Source organism: Myotis yumanensis, unplaced genomic scaffold (assembly GCF_028538775.1).
Source record: "Myotis yumanensis isolate MYYU_CA2020_CCGP unplaced genomic scaffold, mMyoYum1.0.hap1 SCAF_1, whole genome shotgun sequence".
In the NCBI taxonomy this organism is placed as follows: domain Eukaryota; kingdom Metazoa; phylum Chordata; class Mammalia; order Chiroptera; family Vespertilionidae; genus Myotis; species Myotis yumanensis.
Window position 1 is genome coordinate 176,504,042 of NW_027223752.1, and position 22,820 is coordinate 176,526,861.

The window sequence follows — 22,820 nt, forward strand, 5'->3', positions numbered from 1 at the left end:
TTTACAATATCCTGTTATACATAATCCTATATAATAAGAGGTAATAAGCAAACTGACCGTCACGCCCTCACAACATGGCCACCCCATGTGGTCACAACATGGCCATGCTCATGTCATCACAAGATGGCTGCCCCCATGTCATCACAAGATGGCTGCCACAAGATGGCTGGCAGGGGAGGGCAGTTGTGGGCAATCAGGCCTGCAGGGGAGGGCAGTTGGGGGCGACTGGGCCAGCAGGGGAGGGCAGTTAGGGGCGACCAGGCTGGCAGGGGAGGGCAGTTGGGAGTGACCAGGCCAGCAGGGGAGGGCAGTTGGGGGCAATCGGCCAGCAGGGGAGCATTTAGGCGTCGATCAGGATGGCAGGGGAGTGGTTAGGGGCAATCAGGCAGGCAAGCAGTTGGGAGCCAGCAGTCCTGGATTGTGAGAGGGATGTCTGACTGCTGGGATGTCCCACAGGGATCAGGCCTAAACCGGCAGTCGGACATCCCCCGAGGGGTCCCAGATTGTTCAAGAAAAAATATTAATTTTCATTAAAGTGTTCTATTATTTTACGTTTAATGATTACTCATTTATTTCAGCCTTTTGTATTCAGCATGTCTCTATCGAAATAAACCTACGTTTCTATGAAAATTGAAGCTTTTGTTTTTTTGCGGCCCACATAAACTTAAACCTTGTTTATTTGGCCCGTGTTAGCCTTTGAGTTTGACATGCTTGTCTTAGAGAGTCTCCAGGGCACCACTCTTAATCTTTTACACAGAGATCATAATGATCTTTTAACAATGCAAACCTGATTGTGTCACTCTCCAGTTTACAAATCTTTTAATAGCTTCCTTTCCACATTAATCCATACTGCTGACTTTCAAAGCCCTTTCTGACCAGGCTCCCAATAACCCGTCTAAACTTCCTTTTGGCTACTAGGCACTATTGAACATACCAAACTACTTGCCCTTTTTCAGAAGTCAAGTTCTCTGTAAGCTTTTGCATATGCTGTTCCCTCTTGCACCTTGGCCTCTTCCTAAAAATATTCATGGGGCATTGACTACATGTGATTTTACTTCAGACACAACCATTAACACTTTATTCCTGCATAAAATTTGACTCCATCATAAAAAGGGACATATTCTACCTCAAGATTGTATCACTGAATATTACTGGTCCTTTAGATTGATCCAGACCTCCAGGCCTTCTGACCTGGGCCTTATAATCTGATTTAACTCTTTGCATTGTTTTTGTGGATTTCTGTTATTTACTGATGCTTTGTATCCAAGTTAATTTTCCCACAGCGACAAAATGGGTGAACATTCCTTAATATTTCCTCTGCACTCCACTGTTTGGTTCCTTATATGCCATAAATTTCCACATTTTTGAGGGGGGAAAAATGCTACCATAGAGCTTCAGATCTAAAATTCATTTTTTTAATTAGTGAAAATTAATAGAGTTCTAGTACAGCCTATAGTCACAACTATTAAGTCTTACAGGAGTTTAGTGCTTCAAGGAGAGTGAAGTCTCCTTGCCCTTAAGCAATCTGTGTATTTTTAATGGCAGCTTTTGGCAGACAGCACGTCCACCTTCGTTCAATGACTGTTGTGGCAATTTCAAGTCTGGTAGGAAAAAAAGAACAATATCTTGGGAATCCCTCAAATTATACGAAGATGTACAAAACAAGACAAACTGACCTACCCACCTACTCATTTATTCCCTCTTTGACACTTACTTAGAGCCTATAAATTGAGCCAGGTATTGTTTTGATGCAGTAAAACAAAGACTAGTAAGACTTGGTCCCTGTCCTTAAGGGAGTCTAAACACAGTAGTAAAAGACACATTTGTAAATAATTAAAGTCATCATGATGAATGCTATAATAAGGCCATCATCAAACAGAAAGGACCAGCAACTATTTATAGGGCTCAAGAAAGGTTCACAAAGCAGATAACATCCTATATAATAAAAGAGTAATACGCAAATTAACCCTCACTCCATCACAAAGATGGCGGTGGCCACGGAGCTGGAGCGAGAAAGAGGCTCGGGTTGCCACCAGCGATGGAGGAAGCCAAGCTTCCCGCCTGCCCTGGCCAGCCCTGAGCTCCACTCAAGGCTACAAAGTTTCAATTATAGAAGATAAATAAACCCCAGATACCTGCTTCCAGCCGCCGTGGCCTCCACTCAAGGAAGTGCTGGGAGCCTCCGTTGCCAGGGGCAACCCAGGCTTCAAGCGGGGCCAAGGCTACAAAGCTTCAATTATAGAAGTTAAATAAATCCCGGATACCTGCTTCCAGCCCGTGGGCATGGCCAGCCTGAAAACGGCCATCAGCCCCTCACCCAGGCTAGCCAGGCACCCCAGTGGGGACCCCCACCCTGATCCGGGACACCCTTCAGGGCAAACCAGCTGGCCCCCACCCATGCAACAGGCCTCTATCCTCCTATATAATCCTATCTAATAAAAGAGAAACATGGTAATTAGCCGTACCTCTGCTACCCTTCCCATTGGCTAATCAGGGCAATATGAAAATTAACTGCCAGCCAAGATGGCGGCCGGCAGCCAGGCAGCTTGAAGCAAACATGAGGCTTGCTTGCTGCAGTGACGGAGGAAGCCAACGTTCCCCGCCTGCCGCTGCCGGCCTCTGAGCTTGCAGTTTGAAACATTGTTACAAATATAGAAGCTAAACAAAACCCCAGAAACCTGCTTTCAGCCAGCCGGGATCTCAGAGCTGGAGTTGAAACCGTGTTTCGATTATAGAACCCAAACAAACCAGATACCTGCTTTCAGCAGCCGAGGCCTCACAGCTGGAGCCAAGCCTCAGAGCTAAAGCTGGCCCAGAATAAAAAAGAAAAAGAAAAAAAGGAGCAGTTGGGAGCTTCAGTCACCCGCCAGCCTGAAAACAGCCCTCAGCCCCTCACCCAGACTGGCCAGGCACCCCAGTGGGGAACCCCACCCTAAAGGGGGTGTGACCAGCTGCAAACAGCCATGAGCCCCTCACCCAGGCTGGCCAGGCACCCCAGTGGGGACACCCACCCTGATCCAGGACACCCTTCAGGGCAAACCAGCCTGCCCCCACCCATGCACCAGGCCTCTATCCTATATAGTAAAAGGGTAATATGCTTCCCAGCACTGGGATCAGCGGAGCCGCGAGGCCTCCCGGCACCGGGATCAGCGTGACAGGGGGCAGCGCCCAAACCCCCTGATCGCCCTGCGGCTCTGTGTGTGACAGGGGGCGGGGCCACAACCTCCCTACCCGCCCTGCTCCGTTCGTGACAGGGGAAGGCACCCCATCTCCCCAATCGGCCCTGCTCTGTGAGTGACAGGGGGCAGCGCCCCAACCCCCTGATCGGCCCTGCTCTGTGTGTGACTAAGGGTGGCATCGCAACCTCCCGATCCGCCCTGCTCTGAGCCCGACCAGGGGCTGCACCTAGGGATTGGGCCTGCCCTCTGCCACCCGGGAGCAGGCCTAAGCCAGCAGGTCGTTATCTCCCGAGGGGTCCCAGACTGCGAGAGGGCACAGGCCAGGCTGAGGTACCCCCTCTCCCCCCTGAGTGCACAAATTTTTGTGCACCGGGCCTCTAGTAAAATAATAAAAGGGTAATATGCAAATTGACCCTAACAGCAGAACAACTGGGAATGACTGGTCACTATGATGCACACTGACCACCAGGGGGCAGACGCTCAATGCAGGAGCTGCCCCCTGGTGGTCAGTGCGCTCCCACAAGGGGAGTTGTGCTCAGCCACTAGCCAGGCTGACAGCTGCCAGCACACCGGTGGTGGCGGGAGCCTCTCCCACCTCCTCAGGAGCGCTAAGTATGTCCGACTGCAGCTTAGGCCTGCTCCTTGCTGGCAAGTGGACATCCCCCGAGGGCTCCCGGGCTGCCAGAGGGATGTCTGACAGCTTAGGCCCAATCCCCCGGGGAGCGGGTGAACATCCCCCGAGGGGTCCCAGACTGCAAGAGGGCACAGGCCGGGCTGAGGGTCACCCCCCCGCCCCCATCCAGTGCACAAATTTTTGTGCACTGGGCCTCTAGTCTGGTCATAAAGAGTGAACAGAAATGTTCAGGGGGAGAAGGGTATAAAATGCAAAAACATGCCAAAGAAAAGGAGCCGCTTGTGCAAAGCTCAGAGGTATGTGCCCAAGGAATGGTAAAGGCCTGGTGAAGCTGAAGAAGGCTGGCACAGGTTGTAAAGGGACCGTACGCCTTGTTAAGAAGTCAAACATTTAATGTGCGGGCAGCATGGACCCCAAACATTTTCAAGCAGGAAATCACATGAGAACTGTTTTGTTGGGTATAACAGTATAAATTATTGATGCTATTCCGAAAAAGAATAAAGGGGTGAAAACTTAACCTTTTTTGAGTATTCTCTATGTATCAAGCACTTTGTTCTACCACGTGAGCTTCACAAGAAAGCTCTAAGGGACTTTGTTACCTTTATTTTAACAGATAAACAAATTGAAGGCTTAAAATGTTCCACTTGGGGAACATCCCTAGCCTTCTGAAATTCAACTCCAGTGGGTGGGCATTCCTATTCTTCAGAACTTAGCAGGGGACAACCTAGGTGGGCTCAATGGACAATAGGCCTGAGCTAGCAAAGCACCTATATTCTAACAAATTAGGCATCCTCATTTTGTATACAATTAAACTAAAGTTGGAAAACTGATGTGCTTCCAATATATAATGGCTCTTTATGGCTCTAATACTGGGTTTGGGAAAAACACCTGACTAGATTGGGTAAGACAGTAATAGTTTATACATATACTTGCATTGAATGAACTAATCTGGTACCCATAACCTAAACAGAATCTAGGAAAAACATTACATAGCAGATTAGGTCACCTACATAAATACAAGAACATATTTTTAAACTTATATCACTACATTTACAAAGGTCTTGAAAATATCTATCTAACCACTTAAAATTATATATAAGAAGAAGTTTTCAAACATTACAAAATCTATTAGACATACAAACATAGTGAATTAAAATATAAGTTTAAAAAAGTATATATCCCCAATTCTGAAAAATGACAAGAAGAATCTCGCCTATTTTTCTAGATCAAGTCAAATTTCTGAAGAGACTATTGCTTCTGAATTATGGAAGTCTAACCAAAGATACAGGTGAGTCAAAAGTAGTTTTGCTCACTGATGTAAAATTCAAGCTTGGATTCTAACTTCTTTTGTATCTTAATTCTTTTGTGCATACTATGAACTTTTGAACATTTTGCATCCTAAAATATTTAGCGCTTTTTTTTATATATATAATTGATTTCAGAGAGAGGAAGGGAGCTGGAGAGATAGGAACATCAATGATGAGAAAGAATCATTGATGGGCTGCCTCCTGCACACTTCCTACTGGGATCGAGTATGCAACTCCAACCTGGGCATGTGCCCTGACCCGGGATTGAATAACGACCTCCTCGTTCATGGGTCAACATTCAACCACTGAGCCACACTGGCCAGGCAAAATATTTAGCTTTTTGTCAGTCACTGGCAAGCTTGTGTATGTGCGGTGGTGTATACTAAACTACATGCCTGAGGAAAAGAAGGTCTAATCTGAGTTATAATGCTGTTACTGATATACACAAACCTGGTTCCTAGTTATCAGCTACTATAGCAATGCTGTGTTCTGAAAGACTTCTGGTACACAGGCTATGTAACACCACAAGTGAAATGATCGAAGATTTAAAGTCAAAACTTCAGAGGAGGTAAACCCATGACAGGTTCAGAATATTCTAGTATGTCTTCAAATTCCAATTAGCCCTTTCAATGCAGTCTTTTTTTTTTCTCAAGCTATCATTTCACAATTACATTAATCATCACCCAACAGACAGAGTATGACTAAAATAATATTTAAATAAATGACTCCCAAACTTTTAAACTATAAAACACAGTATGTAAATATACTTTATCTGCTGACCTAAAATATATGTTTGTATGTATATATATACAGTTACTTATACAGGCAGTCCTCAGGTTACATCGGACTCGACGTACGTCGTTTTGTGGTTGCCATTTCCCATTTATTTATAACTAGGGGCCCAGTGCACGGATTCGTGCACCTTGAAAGGACCTATGGGCCACAAGGCTGCAGTAGGCACAAGGGAGGGTCTCGGCCCATCCTCCGTGCCCCCTCCCAGCACCTCCTGCCGTGGCCCCCAGTCCCATCTGCTGGCAGCCCCGCTTCCGCTGCTGCTCCCACGTGCTGACGGCGCCGACCCCAATTGCACTTGCTGAAGGTGGCGCGGAGCGATTGGGGCCGGCAGCAGCAGTGGGTACGAGCGGGGCCAGCACCGTCAGCAGGTGCAATCGGTGGCTGCTGCCCCGATCACCTCTTAGGAGCAGGGCGATGCTGAGAAGCCCTCAGGGGCAATCAGGGCCGGCAGCCGCCACTTGCACCCACTGATGGTGCCGAGTGAGCGGGACTGGTGCCGGGCACTGGCAGTGGGTGCTAGAGGTGGCTCTGGCACCGGCTGCAGGTGTGAGCACCCAGCAGGACCATGGTGTGCAGGAGCAAATAATTTTCAGTAACCACCAGAGGCTCGCCCTGATCACAGTGACCAGCGCCCCACCTTGGTCTGGCACCCCCAGTCACCTGCTCCACCATCCCGCCATGTTCCGCACATGCCCCCTGGTGGTCAGCACATGTCATAGCAACCGGTTGTTCAGTTGTTCCGCTGTTCAGGCTATTTGTATATTAGCCTTTTATTATATAGGATAAAAAAAAGTTCCATCATTTCGACATATGTACATATGTGCTTTATGTCTTCTATTATTTATTTACCACAAGTAAAGGTCAGGAATTGTTATCTTTCTTTTAAATTTTTTTTACTGTTTCACTTCATTACTGCTGTGTATGTGCTCCATGTGAGTGACGTAGGTGCTTATGGAGGTGGGTTCCTATTTACGGCGAAAAATGGGGTTACGTGGCGCCGTAGGAACGGATCTCTGACGTAACCCGAGGACCTACTATAAACCCATGTTAACTAAAACCACACCTTCACAACTTGATACCTCCCTTAATATATTAAAATATTCTTACATTTTCTATTCTATTTCATTTTTTAGTGAAAATACTATCTATGATCCATTAAACTGATTTCAGGATCAACTAAGTGGGCCACAGGCTGCAATTCCGTGATTTTGATACCATCCTTCTGTAGGAATTATTTGTAAATGACATCACTGGTAACAGTCACTCTTTGGTGATGGGGGGAGAGGAGGATAAAAAAATTTACTTTCCCTTTATTCACTCACACTAGTGCACAGCTGTGAATTATCAAGAGAAAGAGCCTGAAATTCCCATGTGAGAGGAGTAAGGCCACCTGCCTTGATGCTTTACCTAAGTCCTCCTAGCCCAGCAACCTGCCTTTGTAGTTCTTGCTTCCCTTTGGATGACAGTGCAGTTTTCACAGGTGAATTGTGAGGAACACAAGAACCCATGAGGCACCTATCACCTTCTAAATCAAAAGAACTTTTCATTTGCATTAGGAAGCTCTTGAAACTGTTTATAAGACTCAGTGTAGATTCTGAGGTGTTTTGTTTTGTTTTAAAATATGGTACTCTGTTAGGCAGAATAGAATAAAAGTATCTGAGGAGCTGGGAATTTTTTACTTATTTCACATCTTTTACAAAATAGTGTAAAATAAGTAACATCTATAATAATAAAAGCCTAATATGCTAATTAGACCACACAGCTGAACGACCTTCTGGATGTCCTTCCGGACGACCTTCCGGACGAAGCCATGGCTGACTCAGCTGCGAGGGCTGAGCCCCTTGCACAAATTTTGTGCATAGGGCCTCTAGTTTACATATAACATAATAACTCATTAAAGGTCAGTATGAAGCACCTAGAGCAAGAAAAACAGCAGGTGTCCTGCAAATACTTTCTGATTTGAGCTAAGTAAGCATCATGATGAAATTCAACAAACTTCACAATGGCAAAACATTTTCCTTTTATAATATTAATGCTTTATAATGTGATAGGATGTTTAATGTTTTATATTGTTATAGTTTTGTTCAAATTAAATTCACTTATATATTCCTAAAAATGTGTAACATTTTAAATACTGACCATGTGAATCATGACTGTAATTATACTGCCTGCCTTGATTATTCAGAGAAGAAAGGATTCTGTCGCCCTCTTGTGGTAATTTTGCTGTAGTATATTCTCCAGAATTTCCACATCAAGTGAAATTTTTCCTTTTCACTTTAATAGGTGAAGTGTTATTTTGACCACAATTTCTGAATTTCCAGATTACATATATTTTCTGCCCTCCATGATACATATACTTTGTGCCCTACTTCAGTTTCTATCTCAGAAATTTAGTCTTGTCCTTGCTCTTTTAGGAAATATTCTCTGATCCCTTCCAATTACCATACCAAATAAATCTTTGAGGTATTTTCTGTATTTTAATGCACATGCGAAATATTTACAGCGAATCTCCATGGTCATGGATAAGCTTTAAGTAAATGGAAATAATTAAAAATGCATGGGCTGAGCTGTCAGCATTTTTCGCCAAGGGAAAAGGTCTTGCTAAGTTAATTAATAGTCCAGAAATTTCTGAGGCTGATGATTTTAGTCTAAATATTTTAAGTTTTAAAAAGTAATAAAATTGTGTTTTCTTTCAAATAGTTTCGATCATACCCAACTGGGAGCAGCAGGAGACGAGCTTGAGGAGATAGCTAGGCCAGAGTAAACAAGGTCTTAAATGGCAGGTTAAGCAAAGCACCTGTAGCAGGACAGTGGCGGGTAAGTCGGAGCTGCAGAAAGATCAGTGGCTACAGACAGACAGAAGGGGGCAGGGAAATTAGTTACAAGTTAGTTGTTTGAAGGACAAGACCTGAACCAACACAGTGGAGAGAAGAAAATAAATTTGAGAAATACTAAGAAGTAGAATCATTAGGTGTTAATTTCTTTGAGGACAGGAGTAAGGAGTGGGAGGTGGTAAGTTCACATCCCAGCTTTGGTGACTGGGTGGGTGTACCACTAAGAGATAGGTAGTGACATTTTCAGCCATGCTGCATTTGAGGGGCTACCTGGAAACAGCAAGTAGGTCAACATGGTTTGAGGAAATGAAGTCCAGGAGAGAGGACTGTATAAATCATCAGCGACTAATAGAAATCTGGATGGAAAATCGTCCAGGGAGAGTGCAAAGAATGGAAAGAGATGAAAGCTAAGTGTGGGACTGGCAACCTTTAAGTACAGTCCCATCTTCCTGTTGAAACAGTTACTTTAATCTGACAGTCATAAACTTTGTTCACGTTGGAACAGGAGATCATTTAGTCTTCCTACATCCCGCAGGTTGGAAAACAGGATCAAAGGGGTTAAGTGACTTTATGTAAAGCTACTTATCTATAGAAGAGAGTGAAAGCTCAGGTTTCCAGACTGGCCCTACACTGCTCAAATGCTCCCTTTCTAGTATGGGGTCCTCCTTCCACTCTGCCTTGTGAATCTTCAGAGGACAAGAAGTCAATGTGCCTTCCTTCAATATTGTCTGATGGCAACAAATGCTTCTGTTGTTATGTTTCACTTATCATCAAAACTAAAATGTTACATTTTCAAGGTAACCTCCCAACAATATAGTTTGTTAATAAGACCCCAAATTTCCAACTCTACACATGCTTCCTGAGTAACATGGGAAACAAGAAATTGCCCAATTCTGCAGTTATGCATAGCAAATGGCAATAATACCAAACACACAGAGAAAATGTTTATGGAACACTTCAGAGAGGAAAACAGCTGTAGCTGTTCTCTGCAGTCCTTTTAGATAGTCGAGAATGGGTTTCACCAATGGAATCTATCATATATCCCAGAACACATTTTCATAATTACACTTAAGGAAAGCAAAAAGCTGGTGATTTCCTTGGCGTACCTGCTTGGCTTGGCCGCTGCCAGCTGGGTGACTTGATAACGCTGGTGGACCCCAGAGGCTTGAAAGCAGCAGCAGTTGTGAGCCCGGCCACTCCTGGTCTGGCAAAGGCTGGGCTCTCTGGCCTCTCAGGCATACGCTGTGCAGATGCTGCTGATGGCGCCAAGTGCAGAGAAGGCTCCGGGGTGTTGCTGGAAGGAAAGTAAGAAAACATTTTTGGTGACATGGTATCAAGCTAACCTGGCACTGATCATTTGATCTTCTCAGCCTATTAAATCTCTAAGGAAAACAAAAATAATCATCACTTAATTGATATTTAAAAATAAAATACTCTAAAACCATGACTCAGGGATTGTCTCTCTAAAAAAAGAAAAGGGTCTACCTTGAGAAACTAGGCTATTAAAAAACTTACACAGCCAATCCTTTGATTTCCTATTCCTCTCTATCGCAACATTCAATCATCTAGAAAAAAATAAGCAATTATTAAAGAATCCCTGAAAAATCTCTATGAAATAGCACAGATGTTTCCTTACCGTTTCCCACATTCTTCTGGTACTCTATGAACTAAGTTTCTCTGACATCTCACGAGTCACTCTGTTGCTCACAGACTCAGTCACTCTTTCATTCAATAAATATTTAAGCACTTGCGATCTGCCAGACATTGTGCTTCACACTGTTCACACAGTGGTAAACAGAGAGAACATCTCCCATCTAATAGAGCATCCTCTGTTCTATGTTCATAGCACAGGAAAACAAACAAGAGGCAAGACCGCCACTGTCCGCTCTCAGAGTTATTTGCTTAACAGGAGGCCTTACCTGTGCTTGATTTAGAGGATCATGCGGCTCTCACCACTCAGTTATTTATTATTTATGATTATATGTCATTTCCAAGAAAAAATTTAGCTCAGATGATAAAATATGCACTTTGGAATGACACAATACAATAACAGTTTTTCTCAATTGAAATAATAAGAGTTGTTATAACAACAATAAGAACAATACATCCTAACTTTTCAATAAAAATTCAGTAATAAAGTCCTGGTTACTCAGATAACTTCATGCATAGAAACTCAATTTCTTCACTATCTGAAATTGAAAGCAACAGCTGCAGTGATGGCGAACCTATGACACGCGTGTCAGAGGTGACACGCGAACTCATTTTTTTGGTTGATTTTTCTTTGTTAAATGGCATTTAAATATATAAAATAAATATCAAAAATATAAGTCTTTGTTTTACTATGGTTGCAAATATCAAAAAATGTCTATATGTGACACGGCACCAGAGTTAAGTTAGGGTTTTTCAAAATGCTGACACGCCGAACTCAAAAGGTTCGCCATCACTGAGCTAGAGCAACACACGGACAAAGATAGGATACTATATTAATGACTTCAATAAAATAAATACTGCTTAATTATTTAGTTTGGTTGAGATTATTTCAAGGGAAATAAATTTCAAATTCAGTCACGTCCACTATGCTTACAAATAAACAGGAATGCCTGATTTCCCCAATGCCTCTTGAAACTTGGATAACACCTAACTAAATAGGCCCGAGGCTGCCTTCCCTTAGGAAGGCCCACTTGCAAGGCTGGCCTTTGACTGGCATTTGGGAGTTGGCTCGTAAATGGTTCTCTACAGTCATATAAAACTTTCTCTGAAAGATAAGAGCTGCTCACTGTGCCCAAACTATATAAATATTGTTTATGCTGAATACCTGCTTTCCTTCTGAGAGTCTGGAATTTCAGTATGAATTAGGCACAGCGTGCCTACATAACGAGCCTCATTATAAAATCCTTGTCTTAGGTACTTAGTTTCTAATGAGCTTCTGGTTGACAACACTTTGCACGTTTTGTTATAACGCATGGCTGAGGAATCAAGCACATCCTGTGTGGCTTCACTGGGAGAGGGCTTTTGGAAACTTGAGTCTCATTTCTTCCAGACTTGATCTCACAACTTTTCCAATTGCTGATTTTGCTTTGTATTTTTTCACTGTAATAAATCTTAGCCATGAGTACAAGAGTTCCGTAATCCCTCCAGTGAATTGTCAAACCTGGGGGTGGTCTTGGGGCACCTGAACAGTTTTGAAAAATCATACTAATGCTATTTTAACTTTCTTCAAATAGTGTTCCCTAAATTCAGGTATAATAGAGCCACTACCTTCTTTTATAAGTTCTAATCAGTTTTTAAAATATATTTTTTATTGATTTCAGAGAGGAAGGGAGAGGGAGAGAAACATCAATTATGAGAGAGAATCCTCGATCGGCTGCCTCCTGCATGACCCCTACTGAGGATTGAGCCTGCAACCCAGGCATGTGCCCTGACTGGGAATCGAACTGTGACCTCCTGATTCATAGGTCCATGCTCAACCACTGAGCCACACTGGCGGGGCATCTAATCAGTTTACTGAAAAACTCAAACCTGCTTGATGTTAGAGCATACTATACAATGAAAATTTTAAGCACTCTGATAATTTTCATAATAAATAAAAAGTGAAAGATTGCTTACTTAATGGCAATGCTGGACACAATAACCAATAAAGATGACAGAATAAATAATATTAACAGAAACAGCTTAAGTAGTATAACTAGAGGCCCGATGCATGAAATTCGTGCAAGAGTAGGGCTTCCTTCCCCCGGCTGCCGGCACTGGCTTCCCTTTGGCACCTGGGACCTGGACTTCCCTCCAGCTGCCGGCAGGCACCCAGACCCGGCTTCGTCCGGAAAGTCGTCCGGAAGGACGTCCAGTCTAATTTATTATTATAAATGCTATGAGCAGCTTTTAAAAGCTGTGTGATGGACAAATTATTTTACATCTCTAAGCCTCAGTTAGGTTACCTCCCATACACACCCGGATGGGACTGAACCCGCAATGTGGGTACGTGCCCTGACCAGAAATCAAACTGGTGACCTTTCGGTGCAGGAGACAATGCTCAACCAACTGAGCCACACTGGTGAGGGAAACAGCAAAATACTTTTAAATTAATGACTAATTTATTAACATAGTTTGTCATGATTACCTAAATTAGATTGGTATCTTATTTCTAAAGTTAGAGACTCATATTTTTTTTTGCGAAATTTAAATTGTTTAAGGTATACCTAAATTCTAAAAAAATTAAAATGCTTCTAAAAGATTCTAATGAGGAAACCAGAGTAAATCCACGAACACCCTTGATTCATGCCATAGAAGGTAAGAATCAAATATGGTCACGTTCACTAGTTTGACAGATAAACAAACATTGAAATGAAATGTTAAATATTACTTCCATCTCAAGAATACCAAAGTTTATGTTTCATATTTCAAAAACTGAAAATGGAGAAAAATCCTATATAATAAAAGGGTAATATGCAAGTTGACCCTAACGGTGGAATGACCAGTTGCTATGATGCACACTGACCACTAGAGGGAAGATGCTCAATGCAGGAGCTTCCCCCTGGTGGTCAGTGCGCTCCCACAGGGGGAGCTCCACTCAGCCACAAGCTGGGCTGACAGCTGCAAGTGCAGCAGGGAGTGGGCCTAAGCTGTCAGTCAGATCCCCCCCTGAGGGGTCCCAGACTGCGAGAGGGCACAGGCTGGGCTGAGGGACACCCCCAAGTGCACAAATTTTTGTGCACCGGGCCTCTAGTATACTAATAAAGCAAAGATTTCTTTTTAAAACTGAGCTAATGAGGAAAAACAGAAAAAGGGAGAAAAGTTTACTTTCAGTGTCAGCAACCTGATTTATCTTGAGTTTACATTCCTTTCCCACATTTGTTTAACTATTAAATTTCAGCTGCAGATTGAGAACAGTTGGAAATTTTAAGTCTATTTTCAAAGAAAAACTCTGTTTGAAGAATACTCTTGAGGTGACTTTACTCTAATTACATATTTCAATTTTTTTAAAGGGCCAATTGTATAGCATGGGTTTAATTATCAATGTTTAGATTAAACAGTTTTTACTAAATCTTATAAAATTTTATATACTAATACACAGACTCTGAAGTGGTAGGAAAGGAATATTTCTAAAAGAGTCATAATTATAAAAGCAACTTTTTATTTTATAGTTTTCTCCAACAGAATTCTGTAAATGAACCTGGACATATATAGGAGTCATGAGTCTCCTTCCTTCCAGAATTCTGTTTACAAATTTTTTTTGTATTTTTCTAACAAAATTCTTTAACTTAGACCAGTGATGGCGAACCTTTTGAGATCGGCGTGTCAGCATTTTGAAAAACCCTAACTTAACTCTGGTGCCGTGTCACATATAGAAATTTTTTGACATTTGCAACCATAGTAAAACAAACATTTATATTTTTGATATTTATTTTATATATTTAAATGTCATTTAACAAAGAAAAATCAACCAAAAAAATGAGTTCGCGTGTCACCTCTGACACGCATGTCATAGGTTTGCCATCACTGACTTAGACTTTTGTACCAAAATTCAAAGTGTTAAATACACTATAGTGGGGAGAATCAAGTTTGGTATTCTATGATACTTTATTATAATTTTAAAGATTACTGTAACACAAAAGTAAACATCCAAGATAAAACATCTCTGACACTGTCCCTCCCAGCTGCTTTTTGGTCCCTTCTCACTGCGGTAGCAAGGTCTCCTCAGGGTATCCTGTGTTCCTGTTTTTCAGAATGCCAACTGGCTAACCTGGTATGGGACCACTTTCCTTTCCCAAATATCAAAATACATTTAGTTTGTGCCAATTGCTGTTAGTAAAAAGTGGTGATAATGACTATTAACACTAGCTCAATCAGTCCATAACACCATTTTTTTTTTTAAACAAAAAGTTTATTTAAGCAACAAGATGCTTGACTTGAAGAGAAAAGTATCTAGGATTTATTTCTTTTAGAGTAATTCATTGCTGCTTAAAGACAGATTGCCCGATATGTAGTAGCTATATATAAAAAAGTTATAAAATTGTTCTTAGTTTTACAACAAGTGAAAAGCATTAAAATTCTCCAATTGAACAAGGTATGCAAGAATTTTTATGTTGTTGTTTTTTTGTTAAACAGTGAGAGCAAAATAACTTACTGGAATGCCAGAAGTGGACAAAGGGAATATTTTCACAGAACCAGTATTTTTCCCTACTCCATCTCCATTTGTTGTCAATCAAAACATACCACTGGCCATTTAGTGCGTGTGTTTTTGTGTGTCTTTTTTTAATGGACCAGGTGCTTTTCTGCAAAGACTATTCCAAATGTGGTCAGTAACCTGTCATTGTGCAGACTTAACCCTGACAATGAAAGAGGACTGCTCCTTTATTACTCACAACTCCACAAATACAACATAACTTCAGATGTTTCTTCTTAGGCATATGGGCAATGATCTCTCTCCTTGTTTAAACACCTCCCTTAAAGTTACCCAGGATTATAATTAAGTATATCGAAAATCTCCATAACAGTGGGCAGGATATACAAACATGATCCTGTGTGATATCAGGCTTTTACTAACTATAGTCACAGTTGTATACACTGACATTAATTTATGTTCTGTCAGAAATCGTTTTAGAGTTATTTCACTAAAATTATACCATTAGTAATGAATACTTGGAATATATTTATTTTTGATTATACACAATAATTTTTTGCCATATTTGTTAAATTTAGGAGAAAATTAATTTTTTTGTTTCAGTATTTCCCAGATATGGCCCAAGTACAACCTTCATATTTGAGAACTGCAAGACAATAGACAAACAAAACCAATTATTCTATTATTCTTTACCATTTTTTCAGAAGGTGTAAAGGTATGTCTTACTAAACATTTAAATATTCTAGTATAGCTATATCCATGAAATAAGAGACAGGGTTCTACTGTAATTTAAATACTTGCACAATGACTCGTAACTTCATACCAAACACCAACTGTGCTAACAAAAGATGTCACAAAGGGTTAAAAGGCAAGTTAATAATCATACAAAACAGCATGCTGTGCATTAGCAGTGCATTGGAAGTAATTAAGTGAAAACTGGACACGAATCAGTTCTAGGAATTTCACATCTGGCCTGTTAATATGGTGGTTAAGTGTTACAGAAAGTGTCTTTTACAGCAAACCACCACTGTGACATCTGCTCCCATAGTACCTTGTTTTCTTAACCTGGATAGAGTCGGTCGATTTCCTCGAGGGTTGGAGATATGAAAAAGCTAAAGGCTTAGAAACAGGGCCGATGCAAAGTGCATGCAGGAGTGAGTGATACTTTTCAGGACTGGAGAGTCTGGTGAGCAGTTAGAAAGAGTTTTAAGTTGGAAAATCACACTACCAATAGCAGACAGCAGTGAGAGATAGAGACAGACAGACAGACAGACAGAACTAAACAGTAGAAAGAGGGTGAAAAGAGGGCTAGTAGTATATTATATTATTTTACTCATTAATATAGAATTGATTAAATTTTCACCATTTATCAATGCCATCTTAAACGCATTTGATGCTATAAAAGGACACTAGAAATTATGTATAAACAAAACCCCACAAAAATAAAAAGCTTTTATTCTTTTACTGGGAGGAAGGTGTATTACAAAAAATAGTGATCACTCTCAAATATAATCAGTTTGTGGGACAAGATAAAACCAGTAAAAACTTCAAATACCTATTTATACCTGATTCTGCTTAAGATATAAAAACTACAAATTATAAACTCCCCAAAGTCGACAGGCACACAACATGCAATAACCTACATAACTGAGAAGTATCATAGACAGATGGCAGTAAAAAGATACAAGGATGATTTAAAGCAAAATCGGTAATACACATTGTAGGATGTATCTACAACCTAGACAATATGATGGTGATCTCATAACAGAGGGAGTGTTTTCTTTGATGTGACGTGTAAGGCAGTGAAAAGTGTTGGCATCGCAACAGACACACACTGTACATGTAGCTCTACCTGGTTTTTGCAGCAAGAACAGCAGACACACGAGCGGCTGTGCTGCTCAGAACCGCCACACTGTATCTAGCAGGAGAAGATAAGGTAGAAAAGTTTTGAAAAGCTTCCAAGGAACTTGTCACCACATTTCTTGTAGAGCTGCTTAAATTGATAGGTAGGGAAAGAAAAACAGAGAAGAGGCACAAAAAGGAAAGTGAGAAGAGGTAGCATAATGAAGATAAGAGAGCAACCATACTATATTAATAATTAGGCATACACAGGTGTGACATGTCAGAAAGGTAATAGGAGTTCGGGTCATTTATTGTTGCTATGATTTTTTTTAAGAAATTAAAATTTGATATACTATAATCCTCCATAAAACTTGTTTTTGAGGTACAAGCATTTATGAATGTATTTTTCACTGTCTCTAATCCTATTTAAAATGAAATCAATATCACATAACAGCAAACATTTGAAGACTGAGTTGTCAACAACTAAACAGAAAATAAACCTAAATATGAAGTGTGAATTTCTATAAGCAGAGAAAGAAAAAAGGCTATGTCGACTATTCCAAACTGTCTCTACAGAAAGGGTTTAACCTCAGAGATGATACACTCCCAAAGCCTGACATTTTAATGAGACTTGTGTTTTCAGGAGAAGAGGTACCACAGCTGCTTACTCAGAAGCAGTAATGCATATTAATATGAACAAGAAATAACTGTTTAAAATGTTGAGAGTAAAGCTATTTGGGAAGGGCAAGCACCTTTGTAAAATAAATAAAAAGTAGTGATGACTAACACAGCACCTTCTGTGCTAATGTTCTATAATTTATTTTCAATTTGCTCTGTAAAGATTAAAATGCTGGTATGAAATTTTATCTTCAGAACATTTATTACTTAAAATTGTAATTATTTTCCTTTGGTCTTTGAAAAAAGGTCAAACACCTGAACAGGAATTAACATTCCATCATTAGGACTATAATGATTTCCAAATTTGATTATCAAATTGGAATTGAGAATTTCTTTATTAAGAAAATCTAAAGTGCATAGTGTAAAACCTGTAACCTCTTTTCTTCTTCATTTATGTCTACAAGTTATTAATGAATATCCTCACTATACTATGACTATTTTTGTCAAAATTCATGACAATGGCCACTTCCAACACCAAGTAATTATGTGCCAAACTCATTCCAGGTTAATGAGAGCTCAGATGTAGAAAACTGTGAGGTTGACATAAGTCTCTTCTCCCTGTTGGAAGCATTTGATAATCCATTATTCCTTGTTCCATTGGCTATCCTGTATAATAAAACCCTAATATGCAAACTGACAGAACGGTGGAATGACCAGTGGAATGACTGGTTGAGCGTTGAGCGTCTGTCCCCCCCTTTCCCAGAGGGAGGCAACCAGTGGTGGTGGCAGCAGCACTCAGGGGGCTGGGCTGGCCAATGAGCACCCTGCCTGTTACCTCCCACAGCAAGAGGCAACTGGCGGCTGCGATGGGGGTGGTGGCGGGGGGCTGGCCAGGGAACTGCGCCAGGTGGCCAGCAAGGCGGGTGCCAGCGGGGGGTCCCCCAATCACCCTGCCTGCAGGTCGCCCCACAGATCAGCCCTGATCGCCGGCTAGGCCTAGGGACCCTACCCCCTATATACTGGGAACAGTCTCTTAGATTTAAAAATTAAAACCTGGCAAGGCTACTCTAACACTGAAAAAACAGGATGATGCAGCTATGACATGCATGGACTCTGGCTTGCACATTTTGTGGTCAGCCCTGGTTCTGACACTTATAACTGTGTGACAAAGCCAATTAATTAACTTCTCTCTGCTTCAGTTTTTCCACCCATAAGATAGGGAAAATGGTACTACTGCCTCAGAGGATCATGTTATGTACTACTTTTTATAATCAGGGCAAAAAAAATGTAGCTGCTCATACAACAGCAAGATGCCTTTCACCTGTATGAAAAGTATGATTACTGGTGCATGCAGCGTCTCGGATTGCGAGAGAGATGTCCAACTGCTGGTTTATGCCCGACATCTCCTGAGGGGTCCCAGATTGTGAGAGGACTCAGACCAGGCTGAGGGACTACCCCCAACCCCTGCACAAATTCTGTGCACCGGGTCTGTAGTAACTTTATAAGCCATTAGAAGCCAAATTAAAGAAATGGTGGCAAGTCGTATTTTTTAAAGTTACAAAGATTTGTTTAAGTGTAGGTATAAACTTTTTGGCAAGCGTGTACTTCAATAGAAGTGTATGGCCATGTTTTAATAACTGCTGTGCATGGCGAGGAAAGGAGGAATGGGAGCTGGAAAGAGGAAAGAAAGAGGCTATCAGAGGCAGAGCAGGGTAGCATGCATGTCATGCAAAGTGGAAGAATAAAGTTACCAAGTGATTCACCTTTGAGTTTCTCAATTACACTGCATCTTTGAAGCAATGGTTACTATTTGGGGGAGGTAATAGTGAATAATAACCAGAAACACAAATCTATTTTTAAAAATCAGCTAAAAGAGAAACCAACTAAATTATCCTTCTCCTTTAAGAAGAAAAGGAATTTCTTTTGTCATACAGTATCACAATCTACACAAATAAAAGGGAAACATGGTAATTAGCGTACGACCGCTACCCTTCCCATTGGCTAATCAGGGAGATATACAAAGTAACTGTCAGCCAAGATGGCGGCCGGCAGCCAGGCAGCTGATGTGAACAGGGAGGCTTGCTTCCTTCAGTGACAGAGGACTCCAACGTTCCCCGCCTGCCTCTGAGCTTCAGTTGGGAACATAGTAACATTTATAGAAGATAAACAAAAGCCCAGAAACCTCCTGTCAGTCAGCCGGGATCTCAGAGCTGGAGTCGCAACATTGTTTCGAATACAGAAAACAAAGGCCAGAAACCTGCTTTCAGCCGAGCCTCAGAGAGAAAGCCGGCTCTCAGCTCCAGTGACAGCCATAGAAGGTAAATAAATGCCAGAATAAAAAAAAAAGAAAAAAAGGAGAGGTTTGGAGCTTCAGTCGCCCGCCAGCCTGAAAACGGCCCTCAGCCCCTCAGCCAGACTGGCCAGGCACCCCAGTGGGGACCCCCACCCTGAAGCAACAAGATGGCGGCTAATTTGCATACTGAAGGCAGGCGGCAGCAGGCAAGGCTGTCTGCGGTCTGGGACCCGGATCTGTGACCCTGCCGGGCGGGATCAGCGGAGCCTCGAGGCCTCCCGGCACCGGGATCAGCGTGACAAGGGGCAGCGCCCAAACCCCCTGATCGCTCTGCAGCTCTGTGTGTGACAGGGGGCAGCACCCCAAACCCCCCCCCCCCCCACGGGCCCTGCTCTATGTGAGACGGGGTAGAGCCATACCTCCCCATCGGCCCTGCCCTGAGTGTGACAGTGGCGGCGCCCCAACCTCCTGATCGGCCCTGCTCTGTGTGTGACAGGGGGTGGTGCCCCAACTCCCCTATTGGCCCTGCTCTGTGCGTGACAGGGGGGAGCTCCCCAAACCCCTGATGGGCCCTGCTCTGTGTGTGACAGGGTGCAGCGCCCCAACCCCCCTGATGGGCCCTGCTCTGTGTGTGACAGGGTGCAGCGCCCCAACCCCCTGATGGGCCCTGCTCTGTGCGTGGCAGGGGGTGGCGCCACAACCTCCCCATCGACCCTGCCTTGAGTGTGACGGGGCAGTGCCCCAACCCCCCAATCGGCCCTACCCTGAACGTGACTAGGGGTGGCATCGCAACCTCCCCATCCGCCCTGCTCTGTGCATGACAGGGGGCGGCGCCCCAACTCCCCAATCGGCCCTGCTCTGAGCCCGACCAGGCGCTGCACCTAGGGATTGGGCCTGCCCTCTGCCACCCGGGAGCAGGCCTAAGCCAGCAGGTCGTTATCTCCCAAGGGGTCCCAGATTGCGAGAGGGCACAGGCCAGGCTGAGGGACCCCCCTCTCCCCCCCCCCCCCCGAGTGCACAAATTTTTGTGCACCGGGCCTCTAGTAATAATATAAAAGGACTTAGTATCCCCAGAGTCCAGCAAAATCTCATAAGAAGAATTAACTTGAATACCTTTAGAATATGTCTGGGTATCTGGAACTCTCTCGTTCCGTTTTTAGAGGTGAATGTGTTCATGAGTTAAAGGAGACTTATGACAAACTCAATAAAGTTGACTTTCCAAATCACAGTGAATAAATAAAAGGCACAGCTTTCCTAACTCCACATTAGAACTTAAATCTAAACAAAAAGTGAAAAATATAAATGCAGTGTAAAGCGGTGTTCCAGGGCTGAGCGCCAGGCTTCCTTGTCCACATAAGAATGATGCCAGTTCTGTAATCTACGATCTCTTTTGCTTTTTAGTCAAAGAGTTTTAGCGTTTTATTTCACCACCAGCATTAAAATTTAGACACACCAGGAAAAAAAAAACTCTACCTAGAATATGTAGTCACTTTAGAAAGTGTGGCTACATGGCTACCACTATGTACTAGTAAAACCTGAGGGGTTGCAGGTGGGTGAGGTCCACTCTTAGATGGTTCTTCCAGAGAACTGTCAAACCTAAGTTTTCAGAAGTAAAATAAACAAGGCAAAGGAAATATTAATGAACAGCGCAGGTATTTATCATCTATACTACCTTTTAAGTGTACATTGCTTTTATTTTTGGAAACTGCTAGTTTTTCTTTTTTAACTTCATATCTGTATAATGTTAAAACCAAAACTAACACCCTCACCACTACCAAATACAAACTGTTTCCCCCCACAATTTTTTAACATGGTTACTTCCATATGATAAAAGATTATGACTACAGGGGAAGAAAGGTGGATGGAAATTCCCATACACTATGTATTTTGCATCCATCAGGGAAACTTCGACTCTAAGAAATTAGGTTGTCCAATATCATATACTTAATAGGGTCAGATGGAATTTGAGTCAGATGGAATTTGTACCCGACCTGTCTGTACCATTTATACCCCAAAACACTCGCCAGCATTGTGGGGGCAGCTGCCTGAATAGTGCACCACTAAAAGCAACTACGGATTTCCCTCCAAGTCAGAATGTTGTGTTTGTAGAATTGGAATTATATGGATGTTCTTTGTTTTGCTGTAAATAAAGTATTTTATCAAGTCACACAAATTGTTTGCCTGCAATTGTGTTACTCTTAGTATTTTTTACTTTGTTTTTCTTTTGAATGCCAAAATTAAATTTTAGGAGAACTATTACCAAGTATGAAAAATATGAAAATTCAGTGTGAGGTTTGAAAAAAGAAAGCACTTTGGGAAGAAAAAATTGAACTGGAAATATACAATATTACCCATTATTAACAAATAAAAAGCCTGTGGATAAAAAATAGAATGGGTCAGTCATGTCAAATGAAAAATGTAACAATAATATAAAGAAATAAAAAAGGAGAGGTTATGTTCCCATTTTTATTTGGCAATGATCAGACCTTTACCAGTGTTGAAAAAAATGTAGACAACTTAAGTAAAATGTTGTGGTAGAACTAAAATATCACTTAAGAGGCACAGCAGAAAAAGTTAAAAGGGATCAGAAAACCTGGCTCTCAGGCCAAATTCAGCCGCCACCTGGCTTTGCATGTCCTGGGATCTAGGAGTGATTTTCATATTTTAAGATGGTTTAAATAAAAAGATTTCATGACACAGGAAAATATATGAAATTCAAATGTCAGTCAAGTTCATTCATGCCCCTACGTCGACAGCTACTTTCATGCCATGCGCAGAGCTGAGGAATTGCGATAGAATTTATGGTTCCCAAAACCTAATAAATTTACTACCTGGATCTTCACAGTAAAAGTGTGCTGACCTCTGCCCTAGGGAATAACACCTCCACACAGCTAGCAGAGTACACTTTTAACAATACAAATCTGATCTTGTCTGTTGCTTAGACCTTCCAGCACAGTTCCGAGGACAACTGTGATTGTGGGTTACCTGTTATTGTCTCCAGCCACATCTTACAGAGCTCTGCCTCTCCCTCTGGCCTGCTCCTTCCACCTGGTCTCCATTTCTTCTTTAACAGGCCAAGCCTCTTCCCACGTGAAGCCTCTGCACAGTCTACTACATCTCGCTTTCTACACCCATCTCTCTACCACACCTTCACTGGGCTAATTCCCAAGTGTCCTTCTGGCCTCAGTTTAAATGTC

At 42.2% G+C, this 22,820-nt stretch overlaps 1 protein-coding gene across 6 annotated transcripts in view; it reads right to left on the reverse strand.

Annotated features, from left to right (window-relative positions):
* The window catches only part of PDLIM5 (PDZ and LIM domain 5), a 224,209-nt gene that overhangs the window by 33,997 nt on the left and 167,392 nt on the right, over window positions 1–22,820 (reverse strand). For all 6 annotated transcript variants that reach the window (XM_070392626.1, XM_070392620.1, XM_070392611.1 and 3 more), the window contains one exon: window positions 9,856–10,043. In XM_070392626.1, coding sequence (XP_070248727.1) covers window positions 9,856–10,043 — 188 coding nt within the window. The remainder of the gene's footprint in view (window positions 1–9,855; window positions 10,044–22,820) is intronic.